The sequence below is a fragment of the Pyxicephalus adspersus genome, chromosome 6, assembly GCF_032062135.1.
Source record: "Pyxicephalus adspersus chromosome 6, UCB_Pads_2.0, whole genome shotgun sequence".
Lineage (NCBI taxonomy): Eukaryota > Metazoa > Chordata > Amphibia > Anura > Pyxicephalidae > Pyxicephalus > Pyxicephalus adspersus.
This window is the reverse complement of record NC_092863.1, coordinates 100,275,445-100,291,791: the sequence shown is the minus strand read 5'-3', so window position 1 is coordinate 100,291,791 and position 16,347 is coordinate 100,275,445. Positions and strand designations below refer to the sequence as shown.

Here is a 16,347-nt window from a genome sequence, read left to right as displayed (position 1 = left end):
CTTGTCCATGGAAATGGTCAAGCTTTGGATTTCCCAATTGATCATTTTGAATTAATACTATTTAATAATTATTAGAATGTTCCATGAAATTCTATATTTTAGTTTTGCATTTCATTAACTTTTATTTAAACAGGGGCTTCTAGTGGTGATTTACAATATAATTCAACTATTTCAATTAAGATGGTAATGGCTAATGCAAATGCTAGTCTGTAGCTTTAAACAATGCCACTAAAAGTTTCGTAAAGAGGAACTAATACATGATCAAGCAGGTCATTATTGCAGAAAGCGACAGGCAATGTAATGTCTCTGCTGCAATAATCTTTCTGGGTCCCAGGCGAAAAAGCAGAGATGTGCATGCGCAGCGTCAGCTTTGGTTGTCAGGATAATAAGCGATCCTGGCTTCCCCTGCATGTGTGAACTCACAACTTATGTGCAGGCTTGTTCTTGGAAATGGTCTGGTTTTGAACTTACAGAAAAATCATTTTGAAAAAAAATATAATATAATTTAATATTTATATATATATATATATTAATGAAATGTTACATGTAACATTTCGTGGGCAGCATGATGGCTCAGTGGTTAGCACTCTGGCCTTTGTAGCGCAAGGTCTCAAGTCTGAATCTCGGCCAGGACATTATCTGCATGGAGTTTGCAGGTTCACCCCGTGTTTGTGTGGGTTTTCTCCCACATTCCAAACATGCAGTTAGGTTAATTGGCTTCCCACCAAAATTGCCCCTAGACTGTATTAAAGACATATGACTATGGTAGGGACATTGGATTGCGAGCCCCTTTGAGGGACAGCTAGTGACATGACTATGGACTTTGTACAGCGCTGCGTAACAAGTTTGCGCTATAAAATTACTGTGTAATAACAATTATTTCTTATTTTAGTTTTACTTTTGAACTGCACCCTCTAGTGGTGGTATACAAAATTAGTAAACTTTTTCAATTAAGATTGTAATGTTAAAAGCTCTCCAATCTTTTCCTTCACTTACCATCTTGTAGGCACAACAGGAAAGCAAATAAGACCAAATCTGTAGACAAAAGGCATAGTCACTGCAGCGGTAGGTCTCTGCCTCCTACCCCCTCATTACAGTCTTCTTGCTTTGGGTTCAATAAAACATGCTCATGCTTTAGATTTGTATTTTTTTATTTATGTTTTCTATTGCACAATATACAACAATGGCTACCAGACACAACCGAGCAGCTTAAGGAATCTTCACCATTATAGGACTAAAAAGGGCCCCTGTCACCTAAGCAAGTCATAGAGGCCTTTATTTTGTGCAATGAACCAAAGTTCATGAGAATGCAGCCTATGCAGTGCAATTGCTGAGGCACTGATGTTAGGTGACAGAGACCCTTATAAAATCACAAAAATAAAACTTAGAACTGCTATTCACAGTCGTTAACAATTAGTCTACCCAAAAAAGCGATATTCAGTTTAGGGTAGATGCTGGCACATTGAGGTCAGGGGTCTTGAGTGGCATAATCTCTCCTAAGTTCCCAGCTCCGCCCATGAGGAAGTCTCACTTACCCTGTTACCTAACATTATGGCGCTGGTAATAGGATGTGATTGTTCCTATTTGGAAGGGGTGGGAGATGTAGAACAACAACATGGGGGAGACCGTGCAGCTAGAATCTTTTACACCCAGCCAGTGGGTAATTCAGCCCACCAGGTTCACCAAACATAACAGAAGTGTGATTTTAAAAGATATCTGCAGGTATCCCTGGCTGCCAGCAGGTGTTAAATATTTTTTTTCCAGAAATGCAAACTGACCCACCCCACCATTTCACAGATTGCTCTTGAACAATAAAAAAAAAGCTTTTTGTTAAGTCCTAGACACATGGGCATTTGGTAATTCAGTTAAAAAATGCTAGTCTGTAGCTTTGAACAAAGAGGGTGTCAAAGACCTCTAAAAGCGAAACAAATACATGGTCATTATTGCAGAAAAGGACAGGCTAAGTCCCATCTGCAATAATAATCTTTCCTACATGCTGGATTGCTCTGGGTTTCTGGTGAAAGAGCTGAGATGCGTATGTGCAGGATACCTGGCAAACCTACATCCCTTGCACGTGCTGTGCGCATGAATGCAGTCCTGCACATCCGCACGGGAGTTATGTCATGCCAGCCCAGCCCACCCAGATGGGCGAAGATCGCAAAGAAGGAGATGCTGAAACAGAAACAAGTGAATAAAGTGGGGTTTCTTCCGCATTCAAAGCTACAGCCTGCACTTTTATTAACCTCCATATTTAGCACTGTACCTGCAGTTTTTAAAGAACTCTAAGGGCTCTGTTTATAAATTATTTCTTCTCCTGTTCGCTCATAAATTAATTTCTTTCCTATTCATTGCCTATTGTGACTGTGAATATTTGACAGCTGGCCACTAGGTGGCAGAAGGAGTCATTAGGAGGAGTTATTGGGAAACCTATACATCCATAGAGTGCGCCACCAGCGAATTTCAGAGAATTCGGCTGGGGGAATAATTTATCTTTAGAGCCGTAACAAAACTTAGTAAAGATCCTTTACCAATGCCCAGTGCTCTCACAAATGCCTGTCTCATCGAAACATAACAATTGAAATATTGCACACATCTTATTCATACAGAAAAAAAAATTGAGCACAAAGTTTATATCGCTTATCAGTTTATACATTAAATATACAATCACAACTAATATTATAACACAGATCTGCACAAATGTCATGAGATGCAAAATGTATAAAATTAATATATACTGTAATTACATATAATACACCGTGTAAGGATTATAAGACATCTGATACATCACTCGGAAAGAAAAAGTGCACACAACAATAAAAAAAGAAAAGAGCGGTTGAAATGAAGATGCATAAAAAGTAGGCACACCTCCGATAATGCACCCGTATCTACATCCTCCGTGTAATGACGGCACAGGCACGGATACCGCTTGTGAATTTAGAGTTCCCACCTTGATAAAAGTTTTCCATCCTTGCGCTATAGCAGGGGTGTACAGACTGTGGCTTGGGACCCCAGAATAACATCTAGCCCCATATCATCACATATAGTTTTCATTTTACCAACGGTGGTTGGGCAATACCACTTTACGGCCTTGTAGTTATAGGCTGCCATTGTTCTCCTTCTGAAAATGCTAGGTACCTGACTATCTGACACTGACTGGACTAGCCATATCATAAGTATTTTGTTAAAAGGTCTACAAAGATAAAAAGCTCAAAATATTACAAAAAGACATATAAAATGTCAATATGTGGCTTATATTAAAGAGCAAATAATAATATTAACAGCACCAGCAAATGAGTATGGGAAAGATGTACCCCCCATGCTATCCACTGGGCCACCATCAGAAATGTATGGGCCCCATACTAGGTAAAGTTCCTGGGCCATCAGAAATGTCTGGGCCCCATACTAGGTAAACTTAATGGGCCATCAGAAATGTCTGGACCCCATACAAAGTACCCTTTCTGGGCTATCAGAACTTTCTGGGCCCCATACTAGTTATACTTCCTGGGCCATCAGTCAAGGTCTAGGCCCCATACTAGGTAAACTTCCCAAGCCATCAGAAATGCCTAGGCCTCATCCTAGGTAAACTTCACGAGCCATTGGACATTTCTGGACTCCATAATAGGTAAACTTCCTGGGCCATTGGAAATGTCTAGGCCCCATACTAGGTAAACTTCCTGGGCCATTAGAAATTTCTGGGCCAAACTTTCTGAGCAATAAGCAATTTCTAAACCTCATGCTAAGTAAAGACATTCCAGCATTGCAAAGGTCAAGCTCTTTCTATCACAGCCCAGTACTGGAGTTCTCCCTCTCCCCACATTGATGGTAGCCGTTGGTCCCCAGGGGAGACATGGAGACATCCAACTCCAGACCATGGATGGATTCTTTCTCCTTGCTACAACCTCCTTGCTAAAGGAGATGTGATGTAGGGATGTCTGTACCCCACACAACTGAGGACTGTAACCAACTTTGAGATTTATACCACTCATTCCTGGTTATTCTGAAGATTTGGTCATTGGTCCAAGAAATGTGTTGGGAACCTAAAAATGTTTTAAGGTATTTCAATAGAGAACAAACCATAAACAATGTATTCATATCTCAATGATGGTCTACATAAACTTACTGAATGATAGAAACATTATTTATAGCAAAAAGGTTTTGTAGGAAAATTTTTCATTATATTTTTTGAGATTGAAACTTTCCTTAGTATTCAGGGGACACGGTTACCCTTTGGGTAGCACTCAATCTGCATACTAGTTCCAGGTCTAAAGAACATAAAGTGATGACATTGTTAGAATAACAAAGCAGTCATGGATGTAGTATTTTCAAAAGGAGAATTCAGCAATGGCAGCCAAACTGCCCTAAAAACAATGGCTGAATGGTAAATTCAATCACAGACATTTAAAACACCTAAGAAGAAATATACTTTCAAACAGTTACACAAACACCTGATGGCTCCTCAATTTCAAGTCTTTATGGTCATAGAAATAAAATAGGTAATTGTTTGACTTGTTTGACTTAAAAATGATATACAATTGCTACACAAACTGTCTATGCTTCCTTGCAACCATATTCCATAAACTAAACATCACAGAACTCCCAGTAACTTTTCCCAGAATCCTCCACAAATCCTGAAGTCAGACAGCAGGCAGTCCCTGCTTTAGGGGTTTCGTCTTTGGTAAGATACTTACCCAACTGTTCAGTAACCACCCAAAAACAGCCCAGTTGTTACTGAAAAGTGCTGGGTGGTGCGCCCAGCTAAAAGGGGACGAGGAGACAGAAATTGGGTAGCTTATCTGTAATTCTATATCAAGTTTTGATTTAAAGGAGTCCTGTCAGCTGTTACCCCCTCGGAAAGCAAGGAGCCATGTGGCTGCCCATGCTTTTAGTGCTGGGTGAAGGTTCTCCTATGATAGTCTGTCTTCTCCAGTCTTGGAGAGCTTTATTAAACCAGGCCCCATAGGTACCTTTAGAAATGTACAGGTTGTCACAGATTCCATATAGAAATAGGTATGTTATAATGACACAGAATACAGCACAACTCACAAAATGGTAAGTTTCTAGTCTACGACAGCCCATACAGCATCCAGAACAACCGGCCTAATTCTGACATAAAGAACGCATATTTCCTGTATGGCAGCAGTCCCTGAGAGTTATATCATGAGCCTAGGTGCTAAGTTGGAAGGTTGTGACATACAATGGAGTCCCATGGTACATTTTTTTGGTTTCCCAGTTTGCTAGAAATGGAATGTGCACATTCTGGGGGGTCACCAATGATGGCAAATATGGAGGCCCCCGAAGAATGATCTATAGACACCTGGGGCCACTGCTTCTATTCAACTAAGCTACGTTAATATATAGACTTCTGTCATTTATAAAACACAGATTTTCCGTGATTTATTTAAAAAAAAATCATATATTGATAGTTTTTATATAGAATTTATCTCTCTGTTATAGACACTGATCTGACTATTTTAAAGTTAGTTTAGGATTCTATAAATACAATGAAATTCTGAAGGCCGCCGCAGGCATAAGACAGTGATTGGCATGACTGATTTCTAAAGACAATATAGCTTTGTGTCCATCCACATTGGAAGATGGGTATTACTATATGATTGGTCAACCCGGGAAATCTACAAGGGTCAAGGAGGCCCAAGTCTAAGGGTGCAACAATCATCTTCTAAATCTTGGCATCATTTCAAAGGCCTTTTAGACATCACATTTATTTAGCATCAGTCATTTACAGTAACCTGAAATAAATAGCTTTATTGAACGAATATTTAAAGAACAACTACAGTTAAGTATGATACGATAAGGGTGACAACAAGCAGCACGTATGGTGCTAGGTGTCCAGTAAAACTCTGTAATTGTTCAGTGTTGTCTACTTTAGTCTTTAGGTTAGTATAGAAGTTTTACCAGATGGCAACACTGCACTGAAAGGATTACCAGCATATCATTTTAAGGGGTGATGATTCATATTGAATCACTGGCCACAAAGGACCTGCATATGGCTATCCCTTCCATAAAAAAAATGCCTGTAATCTTTGAGCACAGATATGTACCAGCTCATCCACTGGCACTAAAAGAATTATTCTAACAAAAATAAATGTGCTTTTAAAACATATTGGCTCTTGCAATAAATCCAGGGATAACAATGACCCTTGTAAATCTATAGGTCCAAGCCTATAGCCTAAGTATATCTGCGATTTGCAAGGATTGACAGAACAGTATGGAAAGCAGCACGTGCAGCACTAAGAACAAGCATGTCATTAAATTAGGTAATAAATCAATTTTCTGCACCACACTGGAATAGGAGGGCTTAGCTAAACCCAAACATGTTCATGTCTGTGGTTTTTAGTGACTACATGTGCTTCTTGAATGCAACACAAGATCTATCGCCTCAGGTACTGAAGACATTAATCAAATAGGTACAGTGGGCACAGGGCTTCCTTGTTCTCAGTACCATACTGCTGCTGCTACTTTCTACACAGGTAAAGCCTAAAAATGGAAAAGTCTACAGCTGGCAGGATCTTGGAAGAGGAGGACATGACTGGTTTTGAATGTGCTGTGCTGGGTGAGGAATTGGAACAGAAGAGGATAAATTAACCAAAAAGCATTTTCTGCTAGTCAGGCAACCGAAAGTTGTCTCCTGCTATATTTTACATAAACTGAAGCAAATACACTGTGTAAAGTGCAAGCTAGAGTTAGGTATAAGTGCAGTGTCCTATAAATTACAAATTACAGGACGGATCTTATTATCACTAGGAAATAATCTAGCATGGAGCCGTCAGTCAAATAAGGAGACATATGGGTAGGTTTCCAGGTCCCTTACCGCTCTCCTAAAAGTGGGGCCTTGGGTGTCTGCTCGTTCTAACTAGGACTAATTTAAATAAAAATCACATTGGATAATTTTAGCTTCAGTTTTTCCAAGTGCAAGTCAGGTCTAATTATTAGTCCAAAACTTCTATCTTTCTAAAGCCATTATTGGGCACCTAATGTTAGCTCCAGAGGAGAACCTAAGCAATATTTAATACAGGTATATCAGTTTTGGTTTAATGACCTCACCAAATACTATTCTCCTAGACTTCAGTAGCAAGATTTCATTGCTGTAGTCAAGTGTCTGCCTTTCAGGAGAAGCTCACAACTTTGCTCACACTTCCCCCCAGATTTCTGACTGGACAACAAAGGAGCAGCAGCAAAATTATAGGGTTACCTCCCCACTGACTGCCAGCACATCCAAAATGGGTTCTCGCTCCAATTTGTCAAACCAGGCAGCGGACGAGCAAACAAAAGCTAATGCGTTTCTGGTGTGTGGATTTACCTACAGTCCATGGCCAACTTTTGACTCCTGCATGGGAAAACTCTTACTTGTAAAAACAAGATTACAGCAAATCTGGTAGAAACAGCAATAGTCATTCTCTGGTTCTACCATTCTTATAGTGCAATTATTTTTAAATCCTGTTTTTGTTTTGTTTTTTTTTACAGTTGTGCCATGGCTACTTGACAGCCGACATTTCATCTCATACTGAGCGTTAAAAGGCAAAGGGTGAATGGACAGCAACATAAAACTTTTCCTACTTGTTCTGTGTTATACTTATCCACTCTGTATAATGCCAAACACAAATTGAAGAGAGGTAAGGGTTTCCTGTTCTCTCTTACAATATAATTGGCTGATCTTGTGCAACTCACGCCCTCAATAGGCTGCAGTCTCTGATGTGCAGACTCTGCCCAGGGGTTATTTTGCATCATTAATGGTTAATAGAAAATGATCAACAACAATGAAGAGGTATGTAAACAAGGACTAAACACACTACATACACAGCAGGACTTACAATATTGACTCTTACCTTTCTATTAAAAGCATTTAATGTTCTTCCTGTACCACCCCTTTAAGAATTAATTACTACATCTGCATTCGCTTCTAACGTCTTTTACATGTGAGCACACCTTTACAGGATGTAGTAAAAAACATGAAATGCATGATATAAATAGCTATAAATAGCTACAAAAACTGAAAAGCGTATAAAAGCTCCCGTAGGTGGGAGATTGGCAGTTTATCTTATTATATTCAGATAATGCACTTCCGGGTACAAAGAGTTGATGAGCAGAGCTAGCAGTGTGTTGCCATCCTGAAGGCAGTGTCCTGGGTACCGGATGAACTGCACAGCCTGGGAGATCTGGTCCTGGTACTCTGCATACTGCTTACTTGAGGTTAGAGACTCCACTGCACTTAAAGCCTGAAAAAAATTTTAAAAAAATGTGCAAAATGATAAGACATTGGCTTTAGTGTATATAGCATAGCAGAGCAGACAGACAGCATTGTATCAAGGGGGGCTGATGTGAATGATTCCATGTACACTATTCACAATTTTCTCCTAATTTGGATCATTTACCTGCTGAGCTTTTGGTGACACTTGAAGTCCAGATCCTGCCTTAAGGCGCACTTGGTTTTCGGAAGGAATCTGTGCCAAAATAAAGGCGGCCAAGCTACGAGCGATAATCCGGAATCTGAAACAAACAAGACACATGAGCCAAAGAACAGAGACATTGGCCAACATGGCTCAGTGTTGAACCCAGCTGGGTTAGAAGAAATTGTAGGTGGGTGGCAGCCCCTGTATTATAACCCAACTCTTTAGTAACCACCGAAAAACTGCCAGGTAGTTACTGAAAAGTGCCGGGTGTGGTTCACCCAGCCAAAAAGGGCGCTTGGGAGAACACTGTGGCTGCATTAAATCAGCACCGTGTCTCACTGATGGGCCAATCCTTAAAGTGGACCTGATCTCAGAATTTAAGATATACTTTGGGGATAATTTATTATTATTGTGCCTAAGTAATACCTTAAAAAATCTTGAATTAGTAGTAGGCCACATCCACTCAGACATAGTGAAGAACAAGTCATGATAAGTAAGTAATAGGGAAAAGATCACCTGCAAGAAGACCACAGGCAAGATTGTTGCCCAGAGTTTTCTGGGCATAGCTTCCACAGCACAGGTACTCTTTAATGCATTATTACACCTGCACAGGTCCTTTCTAGATGCAAACTGTATACGCAAATAGTAGTATTTTACAAAACCTCAACTGTCTGGGAATCTGTCTCTGGTGTAATGTATTGAGAGATTCATGCAGAGCCTGCCAATCAAACAGTAAATCCATCATTTTCAGCAAAGGTCATATGGTCAAATAAATAATACTGGACACATAAACACGAAGGGGACAAGGATGTCCCTGGATAAAAAATAATTAAGTTTAGGTATGGTTGAGTCAGCAATGGGACTTTTATATATTACCGGTAAATACTTTTCATATTTTTCCCAGGATTACATGCAACACTCTAAAAAAACATATTTCATTTTTTTACTATTTACTTTTTTTATATTTAAATCTGTGATCTGAAGAAAAGGAATCAGTGTAATCTAGTTAACCAGACACCAAGTGATTTATAGCAGTCCTATAATGTGATTAGGGTGTACAAAAAGCATTTTTTTTTCTAACCATGACCTGTACCTTGCAGACAGTGGTGATTTCCTCCCAAGGCCAATGGCCCCCAGTATCCCAGACGTCATCCTCTCCTCTCCCAGGAAGCACAGTTTGGTCTGAAAGGACAATAATATTCGTACCACTGTATCAGTCACTGTGCTGTCATTTTGTTCCACCTGGATTAGAGATAGCTGGAGAGTTTTGTGGAACCAAAGGAAAAGTTTGGGCTCCTCATTGGCAGAGCTGCAGGAATAGAAAGAGCAGAATTAGGCCGAAAAGAATAATGGTGTACTAAACGTGTGTACTGCTTGCATAGCATTAAGCTGAACCCTATTCCTTTGCATTGCATTCAAATCCTTTTGTTAGATATTATATTGTTTGTAGTTCCAGCAGCTCACTATGTAGAGCCGGACATGTTTTAGTCTTGCAGAATATTTCAAAGTAGCACAGGACATTGTATGGTGCAAGGGATAAGCTACTGGAAAAAAAGCCTTCACATACATTTAATAAAAAGTACGTAAACCCATTTGAAAAGCTAAACGTTATGCAAATCAATCAGTGTTCTCACCGGCCCTTTTTAGCTGGGCGCACCACCGGGCACTTTTCAGTAACCACCTGGCTGTTTTTGGGTGGGTACTGAAGAGTTGAGTTACAGTACAGGGGGCTGCCACCCACTTACAGCTTCCCATTACCCAGCTTTGGGTTGAACACTGCAAATAATGTATTTTATTTTGGGGTGTTCGCATAACTGTAAATACTGATATGTAGTGTTCTTTTTTGATGTCATGTGATTCTCCTGTTCCACCCTTCAGCAAAATTTGGATGGAGCTAGACTACAGTCCTGCAGACATTACTGATGTGTCTGTGTCACTTGGCTATTGCCAGTAAAGCTGCCCTAGCTGCGCAGATCCCTAAAGTTCCATAGGGCAGTAAAGTTAGTGTTCACTATAGAGAAGAGAGAAAGCTATGCCTATTTAGAGCTATGTACAGTAAAAAGTCCCTTATGTTTTTTTTGGTTTTTGGTTGTAATTTTAGTTGGGATGTGACACTTTTATTATATGGTATAACAAATGTATGAACTTGACCATAATGATATACTAGAAGGAAAAAAAACTATTATGAGGTGTCAATACAATATACACATGTATAAATATAAACAAGCTCCTACCTTGGCTGTACTTGCTCCAGCCACTTTGAGATTCTCACCAGCACCCTCAGCTCGTTAGTTAGGGTCTGTTCTCTGTTTAAACACTGAAGGACGTAGACATGAAGAGTCAGGTAACTACCAAGAGTCAGGCATTCCTGCAAAAATTCCTCGGTGGTGAGCTCTGGCACTTGCAGGGATGCCAATATTGGACCCCAGCCTGGGTTCTGGTTGTGAAGAGTGTCTAAAACAAAGAAAAATTGGAAAGTCTGCATGTAACTGTTGATCAACATCACCATATATGTATTTTAAATCAGGTACAGCACCTGGAAATTAGGAAAAACTTAGGAAAGGTGCTTACCATCTTTGAAGTAGGAGAGGATACAGGCTTCAGTGGCCTCTGCCATGTGTTTGATGGAAGCCAGGCTCTGACAAGCCGCAGTTAGCAGGGGCATAACCATCAGGCCTTGTACTTTTGTGTCAATCCAATTGATCAGGGCCCCACGTAGTGACTCGGCTGTGGTCACACTGGCATTGTTCATTAACATCAGAAGCTCCATGAAAAGACTGCTAACTGCCATGTGACGCTTTTGCATCTCCAGATCTGGAAGACAGCCAGGGCTATGTGACTCCTTGAGCAGATAGCCTTTAAAATGTTGTTATATTCAGTAAAGAAGACAGTAAAGATTGAATAAAGCATTTAAAGTGGACCTAAATTCAAAACGTAAAGATTGGCTATTTTACTGGGCATAAAGAAGTGTTAAATGTCTCTAAAGTAAATCTTGGATTCTAAGAAATATCAGTGCACTCCCTGTGCCTAGGCTCTCCTGTTTTTTAGTCTCAGGGCTGCATATCTACAGTGTGAGAACAGGCACTACCGTCTCACCAGATTTACAGTGAGACTAATGCCCTTTACACTGTTCTCCTCACTGGAGAGGAAGCAGTACCTGTGAACCTGCAGTGAAAGGATCTCTCTGCATGTACTTCATTCATTCTGTGTATCTAAGTTCTCTATCTCCCCTGCTGCGTCCTGATTATTTCCCACCAGCCATAAGGAAGTCAGTACTAACGTGTTACAGGACAACTGCAGAACATGACTTACATACATGGCTACATACACATGTTCAATAATTGTGGTTGTAAAGGATCTTTCCTGATCTTTTCCAACAATATAGGAGTGAAAGACTGTACATACAGCGCCTTTCTGCTCTATGAAGAGGGAAAGGGGGAGACCGACGGAATGGACCCCGCTCCGAGCTCTCCCCTTACTTGTATTACGATCGTTTTTTGATCCGCCAGGGCGGATCCGTGAACGGCGTTGGACGAGTGCTGTATACACGCGATTATCGGACAAGAATCATCTGACGTGTGTACGTAGCCTTATTCCCTAGTTGTTAGATGTATAGATTATATGCTATATTCCAACTTCTCATGTATAATTACAATGCACGACAGTTTGGGTGTTTGTTTATAGTTATCTGTTTAATCCTTATCTGTCACAAAACCCCCTCCCCTACCCCCCCAATGGACTAAAGATTCCCAGGAAATATCTAATTACCATTGGAAGGGATAATAAATAATCTTGTGGCCCCTTTAATCAAGGAAATGTAGAACTGGATGATACCAGCACTTGGGGATGAATATATGATAGGATAGATTGAATGGGTGAGAACTCCGAAGCCGATTTATGACATCTAAGGCCACGTACATGTCAGATGATTCTCGTCCCATATTCACCTCAGGGCTGATATCGGACGAGAATCTGATGTGTGTACAGCGCTCGTTGTTCATCGATCCGTCCTGGCGGATCCACGACCGTTGAACGATCGTAATGAAAGTGAAGGGGACAGAGCGCAGCGGGATGCCACTCCGTCGCTCCTCCCTCTTCATAGAGCAGAATGTACAGCGCTCGTTTAGTCTTTTGTTGTTGGAAAGGATTGTGAAAGATCTTTTCCAACGACAATTATTGCACATATGTACATAGCCTAAGTTGTATGACCCCTTGCTGTGATTCGCCAACAACTCCAGACACCTTGGTTCTAAGGATTTCTGCATCAAAGCTGGCTTTTTAGGTTTCAATTAGTTACTGAAAGTTAAATTAACCAATTCCAAGCTAGGGGGATGCATCTACCAATAGGTATTAGCTAATCCAAAATCTCCAATAAAGTCTAATGGGAATTAACTATATAGAAAATGGAGCTGGGAAGATGGCAATTAAGCAGAGGAAGCAACGAAGCGAGGTATGTCATGGAATGGAAGTGAAGTAAGAAAATGGAGTAAGTAGTTAGGGACATAGGAAGATAGAAGACAGCACATGGGATACCCTATAACATCCTAACAGGTAGCTATCCCATATTCCTGAATGTATTTGTATTTTGTCATGTATATGTCCAAGTTGTTGGGTTCTTATACTGCATTGTCGTTGAAGGGGTTTAGGCACTAACAGCCATCTTTTCTTTTAATTGTAATACTTGTTGAATTGAGTTCCTAAATATATATCTATATCTATGTATTTTATGGTTCTAACTTGTTTCTAATTAGAGTGATTTGCTAATATTTGTGTATGAACCTTCATTTGTGGGATATATATTTGCATGGATATGGTTGAATAATATTCAAATTTATGGACATATGATTCTCATACAACACATGAGGAGAAAGCTCTTTCTACAAAGGTGATCATCGCCCTATGGGGACACAGCACAGAGCAAGGTATGGAAATTTGGTAATGGGGGGGATATATTGTAAGTAAGCAATACCGGTGGACTAGCCCTTTGTTATCTGCTCTTTCATTTTTTAGTGTCACATCTTTCACAGTACAGATCCTCTTAATATAAACAATATAAAAGGCTAGTAAACATGAAAGAAAACCCAGCAAAGGGTAAGATCCACCCCATTATTATTGGCTCAGGCCCACTTTAAGTTAAAAGGTGATAAGGAATAAACTTATTTATTAATCTGCAATGAAAGTGGAGTTTTTCTTTAAGGACCAGTAAAAAAGCAGTGTACCCACCTGGTGGGCTAAAAATGGCAATGTCATCCAACAGTTTGGACATTTCTTGCTCTAGGGCTGAAATGCTGATTTTGCTGCTCTGTTCCAAAGAGCCCAAAAACTGGACTATCTGCTGGACGTATATCCGGCACTTGGGAGTCACATCCTAGAGGGGAGTAAAAACAAAAATACACTAAATCGCCAATACAATGATCAGTTCAGTCAGCCTAAATGTAAGCTTTTACAAGAAGGACCCTCATACCTCCTGTTCGCTATTAGATATAAGTTGCAATAAACAGGACTCTCATATATCCTGTTCTTTATTAGATGTAAATTGTAACAAGGAGAGACCTAATACCCCTTATTTTCTGTTAGATATAAACTTTATTAAACAGGACCCTCATACCTCGTTTTTTATTAGATGTAAATTGTAACAAGCAGAGATCTCATACCTCTTATTCTCTATTAGATGTAAACAGGACCCTCATACCTCCTGTTTACTATTACATATAAGTTTTAATAAGCAGGACCCTCATATATCTTGTTCTTTATTAGATGTAAATTGTAACAAGCAGAGACTTAATACCCCTTATTTTCTGTTAGATGTAAACTTTATTAAACAGGACCCTCATGCTAATTTTCCCTATACAGGGCAATGTGTAACAAAAGCTTATACCTCTTGTTTATTATTAGGCTGTAAGCTGTAATGAGCGGAACCCTCATTCCTCCTGTTCTCTATTGGATGTAAACTGTAAAAAGCAGGACCCTCATATGTCCTGTTCAGGATTGGACTGTAAGCTGTAACAAACAGGACCCTCATACCTTCTTTGAGAAGTAAGCTGTATTGAGTCCCCATTACAAGGACCCTCATACCTTTTTTGAGAAGTAAGCTGTATTGAGTCCCCGTTACCTATTGTTTACTAATAGACTGTCAGCTGTAATAACCAGGACCCCTATACCTTCTGTGTCCAATTAGATGTGAGTTGAAATGAGCAGGACCCTCACACGTCTTTTCTCCTATACATTGTAAAGAGTAATAAGCATAATCTTTATATCTCATTCTATATTAAAAACCACAATGAGTAGGACTCTTATAAGCCTCTATTATGTAACATATAAAACATGCAAAATAAATGCAGGCATCAGTAACAGTGCACAGCTGTTTGCACTCACAGAATAGATGCTGCAGTCAGGGAAGGAGGTGAGCCCTGCAGAGACACGCAGAAGTTTAAGAAGTAGTTCATCAGCCAGGTTGGTGCTCAGAATCACTGACGGTGGATAATGGCTACTGAAATATCCCATAATATTCTGGTAGGAGACGGCATCCACCAGATGCCATGATAACGTGCCAGCTTGTCCTAAAAGATTGATCAGTGGAGCCCCCTGTCCAAAGAAAAAGTCAGCAATAATTTACCAACAAGCAAATTGGATTTAGGAGCAGAGGATGTCAGCAGATAAAAAAAGTAATTTAAATATTTAGAGAATTTGGGGAAACACTTCTTACATATAAATTAACCATAGACAGTGACACTTACAATACAACAGCCTCTATGCACAAGCACAGTTCTATTGGAGAACAAGAATGTCATGGGCATGGGCACCTTAAATGCATATTATCTGCCCTGTTATTACACAAACTTTCAATTACTACCAACCAGTATCCAAATTACTATGTCTTCATATAGGTAGATTCGACAGCTCAAAAAAAAAACTCTACCATGGCACTAGTGTTTAGAAATCAAGATGCTGGCATGCAGCCTCTTCATGGTACTCGTGTTCACAGATCCAAAAAAGCCAACAACACACCAATGACCTTAGCTTGATTGTTCCAGACAGTACACACTTGATCCAAGAATAGGCTTATTTGTAAAGGTACAAAGCTTCTCTAATATGTGGCCAGCTACCATGGTCTGAAATAATATACATACAGTTAGGTCCATAAAAATTTGGACAGAGACAACTTTTTTCTAATTTTGGTTCTGTACATTACCACAATTAATTTAAATGAAACAACTCAGATGCAGTTGAACTGCAGATTTTCAGATTTAATTCAGTGGGTTGAACAAAAAAGATTGCATAAACATGAGAGAAACTAAAGCCTTTTTTATACACAATCCCTTCATTTCAGGGAATCAAAAGTAATTGGACAAATTAAAAAGCTGAAAATAAAATGTTCATTTCTAATACTTGGTTGAAAAGCCTTTGCTGGAAATGACAGTCTGTAGTCTTGAACTCATGGACATCACCAGATCCTGGGTTTCCTCCTTTTTAATGCTCTGCCAGGCCTTTACTGCAGCGGCTTTCAGTTGCTGTTTACTTGTGGACCTTTCTGTCCGAAGTTTAGTCTTCAACAAGTCAAATGCATGCTCAATTGGGTTCAGATCAAGTGACTGACTTGGCCATTCAATAATATTCCACTTCTTTGCTTTAAAAAATTCCTGGGTTGCTTTGGCTGTTTTGGGTCATTGTCCATCTGTATTATGAAACGCCTTCCAATGTGACTGCATTTAGCTGGATTTGAGCAGACAGTATGTCTCTGAACACCTCAGAATTCATTCGGCTGCTTCTGTCCTGTGTCACATCATGGATAAACACTAGTGTCCCAGTGCCATGGCAGCCATGCACGCCCAAGCCATCACACTGACTCTGCCATGTTTTACAGATCATGTGGTATGCTTTGGATCATGAGCTGTTCCACGCCTTCTCCATACTTTTTTCTTGCCATCATTCTGATAAA

The 16,347-nt window shown here is 39.9% G+C and overlaps 1 protein-coding gene across 3 annotated transcripts in view; it reads right to left on the bottom strand.

Annotated features, from left to right (window-relative positions):
• Positions 1 to 1,133: 1,133 nt before the first annotated feature.
• Positions 1,134 to 16,347, bottom strand: part of EPG5 (ectopic P-granules 5 autophagy tethering factor) — a 67,721-nt gene continuing 52,507 nt past the window's right edge. For 2 of the 3 annotated variants that reach the window (XM_072413509.1, XM_072413511.1), the window contains 7 exons: positions 14,784 to 14,993; positions 13,632 to 13,776; positions 10,980 to 11,264; positions 10,643 to 10,862; positions 9,502 to 9,717; positions 8,391 to 8,505; positions 1,134 to 8,234 (listed from right to left, as the gene is read on the bottom strand). In XM_072413509.1, coding sequence (XP_072269610.1) covers positions 8,052 to 8,234; positions 8,391 to 8,505; positions 9,502 to 9,717; positions 10,643 to 10,862; positions 10,980 to 11,264; positions 13,632 to 13,776; positions 14,784 to 14,993 — 1,374 coding nt within the window. In that variant the 3' untranslated portion in view covers positions 1,134 to 8,051. The remainder of the gene's footprint in view (positions 8,235 to 8,390; positions 8,506 to 9,501; positions 9,718 to 10,642; positions 10,863 to 10,979; positions 11,265 to 13,631; positions 13,777 to 14,783; positions 14,994 to 16,347) is intronic. The other variant, XM_072413510.1, reaches the window with a different exon arrangement.